The 9,817-nt window shown below is 36.5% G+C and overlaps 2 protein-coding genes across 2 annotated transcripts in view; both read right to left on the bottom strand.

The window, feature by feature from the left end:
• Nucleotides 1-875: 875 nt before the first annotated feature.
• On the bottom strand, nucleotides 876-7,409 carry LOC106531951 (centrosomal protein of 95 kDa; the record flags this gene model as incomplete). Its single annotated transcript, XM_014027911.1, is given in 7 exon segments — nucleotides 876-1,084; nucleotides 3,490-3,605; nucleotides 4,257-4,377; nucleotides 5,710-5,820; nucleotides 5,975-6,082; nucleotides 6,490-6,618; nucleotides 7,206-7,409. Coding segments are annotated over 7 exon segments (819 nt in total), but the record flags the coding sequence as incomplete, so codon positions are not given.
• A 786-nt stretch (nucleotides 7,410-8,195) lies between these two features.
• The window catches only part of LOC106531950 (C-type lectin domain family 4 member E), a 5,689-nt gene continuing 4,067 nt past the window's right edge, over nucleotides 8,196-9,817 (bottom strand). Inside the window, exons 4-6 of the mRNA XM_014027910.1 lie at nucleotides 8,964-9,106; nucleotides 8,761-8,855; nucleotides 8,196-8,540 (exon numbers count right to left, since the gene is read on the bottom strand). Coding sequence (XP_013883364.1) covers nucleotides 8,384-8,540; nucleotides 8,761-8,855; nucleotides 8,964-9,106 — 395 coding nt within the window. The 3' untranslated portion in view covers nucleotides 8,196-8,383. The remainder of the gene's footprint in view (nucleotides 8,541-8,760; nucleotides 8,856-8,963; nucleotides 9,107-9,817) is intronic.

Consider the following 9,817-nt stretch of genomic DNA (forward strand, 5'->3'; position numbering starts at 1 on the left):
GATGATTTTCATAAAAANTATAATGTTTAAGAAATGTTTGTATGTTTATTCTTGTCATATATCTAAAATAAATTACTTTATTTTGAGAAATCTGACAAGACCACAAGTTCTTTTCACATTCATGATCAGAGGGGTGTTTCATTATATCTGCTTTCATTTCTTGCAAGATCTTGTGGAACATGACTTTTATGAGATTAAGCTGGTATTAATCTCATGGAGCAGGGTTCTTACATCTGTCTTAATTTAATCTTATTTCTACTTCTGTAGATTTATGTATTTCATCTTTTTTTCCTGCGCTTGTTTAAGTGCTTTATGAATAATGTTAAGATCAACTCAGCTGCTGCCACATGCCCGTAGGTGAAGACTAACATTTTGGCTTTTGTGATGGTTAAAAGCAGAAACAAGTGACAAAAGTAAGTGATATTTGTGCTCTGGTAACCACAGACATGGGCCATATGACTGCTTGTGAAAGCATTTACACAATGAAGGCCAGATTCATATCAGGACCTGTTTGTGTGGTTCCTGTTACAATAAATCGTTGTGTAAATGCAGCACTTCCTGCTATCTGTCATGTCTTTATGAGCAGATAAACAGACGTGAAACATGTTATAAAAAGAGATAAACCTAAATAACTTCTAAAACATACATGATAATGATTACAGTAATATTAAAGTGCTGCGTTTTTATTGCACACTTGTGGTTTCAGATATCCACTAATCCTTCCTGTGTTGGAATGACTAAAAGAGGAAGTGTAACTGTGTGTTCACAGAGTTTTGCACGACACGTTCTATCAGGAAGTTTTTTTTGTTTTGTTTTGTCACAAAGCATTTAGTGAAACATAAAACTAATCTTGACATAATGCTTTATTATGCCACCTGTGTCGGGGCAGGATTGGTGTCCTCCTCTCCAGGTGCTCCTGTGAAGTCAGCAGCTGTGGGTGGTGGGCCAGGACTGTGGGCGGTGTCCCTCTGCTTGGGTGGCTGTAGCGGGACAGCTGAGTGCATCTGTTCAGTCTGTGGATCATTGTTGTCCAAACAGCTGGAGGGAGTGGCTTCATCTGAGGTTTGAGGAGGGACGATCAGTTCTAGATAAGAGAAAAAAATAAAGGATTAAGAATTAAAATACAAAATTAGTTCAGTCATTATCAGGGACAAACACATGACGATGCACACAGTAAAGTCTTTGTGTCAAGAGGACACAGAGTTACTTTGTCTCAAACTCATTTTATCGCCTGAAGTTTGCTTGTGGTTTTTCAGTAAAACTTGGAAGGCACACACTGTGTTCAAACTACACAAGCAGCCCAATTTAATGCATTAACAAAAAGAAAAAGAGCCTTGTGTTTGAATCACTATCTATGTTAACAGGGACATAAGTATCAGAATAAACAACCATTCGGGATAATCTGATGTGATTCAGCTCGGTCAGAATAAATTCGTAATCTGAATGAGAGGGGTAGTTTATGCTGATTGATAATCTGAACGGCGTGAATGTAAACACTTATTCTGATCATGATCTTCTGGTTGTGGAAAACTGACATGACTTTGCGCCCGTTCCACCTGCAAGATGCTAATATATCAGGGAAGAAAAATTGGTTAGTTAGCGATAATTTCTATTAGAGACTCTGAAAGAGCTCAAAATGATCAAACTCCTTGATGGTTGAAAGTAGGGGTCGACCGATACATCGGCCGGACGATATTTTTGGCCGATATTTGCGTTTTTTCCTTGTATCGGTATCGGCTGATACGTTCGGCCGATCCATTCTTTGGATCACGTGAGCGCATGTAGCCGCCCCCCTCCCTGGGAGAAAGCAGCTGGTAATGTTGTGAGACAGAGTGCAACAACAGTAAGGGTGAGTTATGAACTTTTAATGTGTTTTAACTCTAATTTAGGTTTTCTGCCCTCTGTGTTGGAATATGAGGGGGAGAGAGGAGCTGTGTTTAAGTTTCACTGTCTTTGAGAACGGGAGCACCATGTTTTTACTTTCGCCCCGCCACTGTAATTAGCATCTCCACGTTGTTTTTCTTTTTAAAAAATTGCTGGAATTGCTCACATAGAAAAACACCTCTATTCTTCTCCTTGCTGGATTAAAATAAAAAAGCTCTCGGTCTTTTCTCGCTGCTATGTTCATAAGAGCGAGTAAAGAGTAAAAGTAAAAGTCCTCACAAAGATAAAGATGTGTCAATTTTACGTAAAAAAAGATATTAATCTGATTAATATACAAATAATAACAGAATATGTAGCACTAGATAAAATAAATCATTAATTTATTTATTTGTTTAAGAAACGGCTGAAAAAATAAATCCTGTGTGGCAGCACTTCATACAGCCTGCATCAGACAAGGCTCAGTTAATAAATGTTTCTTTTTTGTTTAAATTGAGACCTGTGTAACATTTGTTATCACTCTTATTTTTATCATGTTAATGGAAGAAGAAAAAGCAGTATCGGCCAAAAAAATAAAAAATAAAATAAAAAATCGGCTGCACGTATCGGCGTATCGGTTAGACCAGGGGTCTGCATCCTGCGGCTCTAGGGCCACATGAGGCTCTTTGAACCCTCTGCAGTGGCTCTTTGAAAATGTGGCCAAACATGACAGAATAAATTTTTCTGTTTGTTTTTTTATACCCACAACAGAAATCAATTTGTATTCAAATATATGCTCAATACAAAAAGTAAAACTTGTAGATTAGCTCATGCTAACCCTGTTGTTTCCTTAAATAATCCAACTTATTGCTATGATCTTTCTCTCAAATCCATCAGAATTACCTTTTAAAATTTTTGAAGACTACATAAGAATTAGAAAATAGTACTTGTTGTACTTGTTTTTATAAAATTCAATATAAACTATATAAAGTATTTTTTTTTGTTTACATGAAAAAAGTTGTTTCATTTGTCCTAATGTGTAAAAATAATAATAAATATTAAAATTCACAGTATATTTTTTTAGTTTTATAATGTCACCTTCACTGGCCGTAAAGTTTCTCAAAAAGGCCCGCGGACCACCAGTTGATAATCACAGTCTTAGCTTGTTTTGTGGCTCTGGACACATTTTATCAGTGAGCCGAGGAGCAGAAATGGCTCTTTTGATCGTAAAGGTTGCAGACCCCTGGGTTAGACTGATGTTAAAATAATGGGTATTTGCCTTCAGAAACCTGCATCGGCCGATCTCTAGTTGAAAGCGTAGGAACACGGAGCTATTTCAGAATTTATTTATTTTAACATTTGTTAATGTTCATCACTGAAGTAGAACTCCTGTGTTTTTTTTAGAGAAACACTCACTACTTCCATTCTGCATAAAAGTATGGTGCACGTCACGATCGGATTATTTAAATTTGTGCCCATACAAACGATGAGTTTGGACCATTTAATCCGAATACATTTCAATCCCATCAAAGAATTCTGTGCACATAAACACAGCTACTGTTAGCGAGGCAACCCCCCCCCTCCCCCCCAAAGCACTGCCGTTATCAGAAGCAAAAACTCCATTTCTACCTTCTTGTTTGTCTGTAAAGGTGCCTGCAGAGACTCTCGGTCCAACAAGCTCACCGGCTGAGCCGACCTCAGAATCCAAGGAACGGAGAGCATTTTTATTGGATTGAACCGTAGATCTAAAACATAAGAAAAAACACAATGTAACACAGGTTCATGCTTTATTGGATTCACATAATACAAACGTACCGAGTCACAGTTTCTAGGTGGTTAACAACAAAACCAAAAAATGTCAAGGTAAAAAGCTAATTAGATGGATTTTTGTCGTTTTTCAATGTAGCCAAGATATCAGGGCACTGTCGCTGTGGACACTGATCATTAAAAAAACTGATTATATAATTTTGGCACAGGCTTTGAATCTAAACATCAGAGGAATCTGAAGGGTTCGATTGTTTTGTGTGTGTGATGCACTGTTTTAACGTTCAGTGTTTACACTGCTGCCAGGATGTTATCATTGTTGCGTCAACATGACAAACGCCCAGATGAGTTGAGTCGTGCTGCAAACCTGAAAGTCAGCTGTGTTTTTCACGGCGCCAAGAAAAGCCTGTTAGGTAAATAAACCTTTATAATTCTTTCACTTTATTCTAACACAATGACTGCACAGTCCCTTTAAAGGAATCTTGAAGAAGCTTTTTATTTTTTTATCAAACACATGAATGAACTGTTTGATACTTCCCCTGTGTGTCATAAGACCTCCAATAACCTTAACAAACACAAACAACTATCTATGTTTCATAAAATCATCGTTTTTTTCATAGAGGGGTTCTTACTCTACACTGGGTGATCCAGATGTTCCTGGCAGGCTTGCTTCCAGCTGCGTCGTGGCTTCAACTTCAGTGGGCTCCTTGGTTTTAACCGGTTCATCCGGATTCAGAGCGTCACTTAATTCACCTGAAAACAAGAAGACAAGAACTGACTCAGAGGATAAGAATTAAAATAGTTAACCATCGTGTGATTTCAGGGATAAATATAATGAAGGACAACAAGTACTAACAGAATTTTTTATGCTACAAACCACAACTTTTACTTTAGAAAATTATGAATGCTTACATTGGTGACTACCAGAGGCCATAAAGCCCTTACAAATGTTAAAACTAGGGATGCACCGATACCGATACCAGTATCGGGTATCGGTCCGATACCATGTGCGTTAACTCGTACTCGTACTTATAAAAGTGCTCCGATACTACAGGACCGATACCAGCTTCATTTCGCTCAGTTTGTGCATAGACGCTCTAAACCAGCAGGCAGCGGAATCGCGCAACAGACTTAATGCCAGCCGCATAAAAAAAACAGAAGAAGAAGACGACGACCACGTTAGCCGAGCTGAACAAACTTTAACAAGCAAGCAGTTTGTAGAGGAGGTGTTATGTCAGCGGTGTGGAGGTATTTTCAGGTGACAGTAGTAAGACGTCATCCCTGCTGTGACCGTGCTTCTGAGACTCCTAAACAAAGACACTGGTGAAGATCACAGGATCAAAACAATGAAGTCCACTTTGGCTGCAGCTGTCAAGAGGCGTTTCACTGATGCTGAGAAAAAAACCATCTACTGCATCTCAACTGTACTGGATCCAAGGTAAATTAAATAAATAAAAATGATTAAAAATAATAATAAGCCTTGATTTGCCTAAAAATATTTTTTTATTTTTATAAGTGTTTATTTGCCAAGTAATCTGATGGAGGAAAAATCATTATGACCAAGCTGCAACATGTTACAAATTAAACATTTATTACTTAATTGCAATTAATTTAACATACTACAAAGTTTTAGTTTAGTTTATTTATATAGTTGATGGTACAATGCTCTAATATTCAGTGAGGGCCCTGTAACACATTTTAGATAACTTGAGCCGATCATTAAAATTTTTACATCTACGATGAAGATGGAATAAAAAAATAAATCAACTGGAAGTCTCTTTTAGGTGTATTAGGTTTATTTATTTATTTTTTGTACATGCTGTCATAGTATGGTTATATGACAGTAAAATGGTTTTAAACCAATAGTAATGTACTTTGTTTATTTATGTTTGAAGTGCCTAATGAAAATAAACAGTTTAAGTTAATTATAAGGATTTTTAAGGACATTTATTAGTACTCGTATCGGTACTTGGTATCGGCAAGTACTTTAATGTAAGTACTTGTACTCGTACTCGGTTTTCAAAAATCTGGTATCGGTGCATCCCTAGTTAAAACGTGTCTGTTGATGACAGAAAATTTGCTTACTGCTGTTCTGCGATTCCTCGTTGATCTCCTCGTTCAGGTACTCCAGGAGGCCATCGAAAATTTCCAGAAGGTTCTTGATCGACTCTTTATCCCCACTAACAACATTTTCTCCTGCAAAGACAGCCGTTCTCCGAATTACACTTCTAAAATATGACTGCTGGTATTTCTACGTGCTCCCTCAGGAAATGAACTTATTCCAAGAGAAAGAAAGGCAGACATGCTTATTTTATTAAAACACGGTTACAAATTCAAACTGTTGCTCTACCTGTAATGTGTGAGAGGCTGATCTGGAGGTAATCCAATGACAGGGAATCAATCACACACTGGACATTATGAACGTCATCCTCTTGACTGCATGGCGCCGCTATATAATCTAAATACAAACAGAAAATCAAACATGTAAATGAAAGAAGCTTGTGAGAATGAAATCAAAGAAACAATAAAAACACACAGACATAAACTCACAAAAATTAAAGGCTCGCTGCCTGCTAACCATCAGTGTTTGCTGCCAATAATTATTAATTTAACATGTTTATGGCAACAAATTACTCTCAAATGCCATGTTTTTGAACTACTAGGATAATTAAGCAATATAAATGAAAAGTAAATAAAAATTTATCAGCATTAAGAGAGTAAAGACAGTGTACTTGGCTCCGGGGTTGGGGTGCATGAGGAAGATGCTAATGATAAGATGAGATGGAGGCAGATGATCCGTTGAGGCGACCCTTAAATGAATGAAAAGAAGCAGCAGCATTTAATAAATCGATCATTCATTCTTACCTGGAACCTTCTCTCCTAAGATGTTCTCGTATAAAGCGATGAAAACATCTGCATTACAGTCTGTCAGTTTCCTCAGCCTCAGTTTTATGTGACACTTGCTGAGTAGATCATTAGCCACATCAACCCAATCTGTAGAGGAAAAAAAAAACAATTAAATCAAGGTTTTTATTGAACTCTGTAGTCAAGAATCAGGGCTATTTCTTAAAGGTTTATGGAGAAAACTTCAGTTTCTTTGGTACATCTAATACTGACACAATAATGTACCAGATCTACTTCTGTTTTGTAACTTATAAATGACAGAGCGCTCCTGGGGAAAAGATCAGCTCATTTTATTACCAAATCAAATGGCCGAAAAATGCTAGTATATAAGATATAATCATGTTCAAATTTACATGTCGGTATTCGCTGTTTCTCCAACGCAACTAAGTTACAAAATTTAGGATGGCTAAACAAAAGCAGAAGTTTGGTTGGGGCAAACATTGCGTCAGTGTGTTGCCGCAACTTTTTACCGGCTATGAGGAGGAACTCAGAAGTAGCGAGCTAACCATGCTAATGTTCGCTAGCAGGAACGCGACCACAGATTAGATACAACGCCAATATTCAAATCGGCATTGTAAACACATTACAAACACAAGGCGTTTATCTGGTTTTAGTGACAGCAACAAGAGAAGGAAGCTGTGGAGATACGTGTCGTTAGCTCCGACTGGTTGACTTACTTCTTTCTCCTTCCTGGGTTCCCATGAAACAACAGACGCCCAAAGGCAGACAAAAGACAAAGTGTGATGGATAACTAAAACAGACACACCGAGTCTTATAATGTTTTAAATCCAAATGCGGGTCCTGTTACTGTCGGTATTGTTGTGTTTTTCGGAGAAGGAATATCGGTTCACATTTAAAACTGAGGTCCCGTTTGATTGGACGTTTACTCGCTCTTTGTTTGCGGAAGTGGAGTATTGGTTACCGCCCCCTAGGGGCGATTCTGAATATGACGCCACATTGTTTATTGCTATTAGGTAATAAGTATATAAAAATATTTATTTTTCCCAAAGTGAATTAATAGCGCCGAACTGCTCAAATCAACATTGTTTATAATTTTATCATGCATCTATTAAATGTCTTAGTTTGTTTTATTAATGCTTGATACATTGCTGATTTTAGACTTTTACTAAATGATTTGCTGCTGCTGCTTGTGCTTAAAGAATAGTTATGCTGCTCTTCAGAACTTCTTTTATTTGTATCTTACTGTTTTTCGCTGCCACTGTTGTTTCTCTTGTAATGAACTGTTCTCAATTGTTGATGATTTTATTGTTTAACATTTTATGTCTTTCTTATGGTGCCACTGTACAACTGGCCACCAGGACTACAGATGAAAAATACTTTGGTTAATTCTGGCATGTTGCAGATGTACTGTTATTAATATGCACCGTCCTGTTAAATAAATATATTACAAACGTGCTGAACCAGGAACAAATGGGAAAATTCTGAAAGCGATTAGAAGACAATGAATAAAAAATATAAAAATAAAAAACCTGGTGGCTTTTTTGTTTGAAACACATTTATTATACGTCAACATATTATATCAAAAACATAACAAAAATGCATAATTATAATATTTCATGTTTTCAATTGATGGTGTGTAAAATTGAAAAAATGGTCGTCTTTGAGACAGAGATTTATCAGAGTATATTCATATAAAAGTAAATTTATTCTGGTTAATTATATTTTTAATGTAAACCAATACAAAAACATACATTTTGTTGTTTCATATCATATTTTATCATCTTATTTCCGTTAATTCATAAAGTCATACATAAAAACAAAAACATAAAATGCATAAAAAACAGATAAAGGGAAAAAGTGAACGTTTTACAGCACCTTTCATGTTTCCTGGGTTTCATTTGATTATTTGGGTCAAATTTTTCTCACAGATCCAATAGTTTGAAGTTGTGCATGGGATGTCATTCCAACTGTTTTCCGTTTTAAAGAACCTTATCTCCACACATTTGTCGTCTACACGTATCAAATTGTTGGGTTCTCCTTCGCCCCAGTAGCTTAAATGGTGGAAAACAAACAATAAAAGACAGTGTTAATATCCAATATAACAATGAAAACAAAAAATATTTTTTTTAACAAAACCTTTATGTTCAATTAAACATACAAGTTTAGATCTTATCACATCAGTAAAACAGTCATTGCAATAATAATATAGTATAAGAATGATCCATAAGTAAAACAGATCAGGTTTTAGGTGTCAAAAAACAAATAAAATACTTTTTGGTCAAAGGAGTCCCATCCACCCAGGTCCACTGATTTGTTATGTTTCTCAGTCCGATCCATGTTAACCTGTTAAACTGTCTCGTAAAGTCCTGAAAATAGATTTAAAAAGTTTTTCAAAAATATTGTTAAATTATTAAAGTTTTTACACATTTTTGCCCAATATTACACTTTCAGACAGTAACATAAAACACTTGTACCTGCTCTTCGTTGGTGTTAATAATCACCAGATCTGCTCCTCTTTGCAAACAGTCCTGTTGACTTTCCTCCCAAGATTTTGTGGTGGAAGAAATGTAATAGAAACTTGGATGCACATACGCCCATCCTTGTTGAAAATACTGAGCTGTCATGAGAAACAAAAAGAAAAATTTGTTTTCATTAACTTTCAAATAACTTTTCCAAGATGATTGATTTTTTCGTTCTGTAACAAAAATCACTGGAGTTTGTAAATATAATTGTCAAAAGCAAAAATAATACAGGTATGTCATGTTTATATTTGAGGTTGAGAAAATATTGTCAAATAAATGTCATATTATCATTTTTATTTTATTTTTTATTCATCTGACACATTTTTTGTAGAACCAGAACCAGATCAGTGCTTAAATGTTTTAATTAAGAAAATGTATTTTTTTTCTTTTTCTCACTCACCATTCTGTCTTCTAAAGTTGTCTAAATCTGTTGTCCCATTTTTCCAAACAGGCAGAAGGTCTGATGTCTGGGTGTCTAAAAAGGCAGAAACACTTGTTAACAACACATACACACATACACAAAAAATGTCAAGAGTTTTTATATGAACTGTATTGGACTTCTGTGCTCGTCACGGATTGTCCATCACGAACACCATGTTCAGGCATAAGGGTGTCCATATGTGCACTTGGCACCAGGACACCCTAGGCCGCAGTTCGATGATCGATTTTGTTGTCGTTTCATCGGATCTGCGCCCGCATGTCTTGGACACTCGGGCGAAGAGAAGTGTGGAGCTGTCAACTGACCACTACCTGGTGGTGAGTTGGCTCCGGTGGTGGGGGAGGAAGCTGGTCAGACATGGCAGGCC

This window comes from Austrofundulus limnaeus, unplaced genomic scaffold (genome assembly GCF_001266775.1).
Source record: "Austrofundulus limnaeus strain Quisiro unplaced genomic scaffold, Austrofundulus_limnaeus-1.0 Scaffold696, whole genome shotgun sequence".
Taxonomy (NCBI): domain Eukaryota; kingdom Metazoa; phylum Chordata; class Actinopteri; order Cyprinodontiformes; family Rivulidae; genus Austrofundulus; species Austrofundulus limnaeus.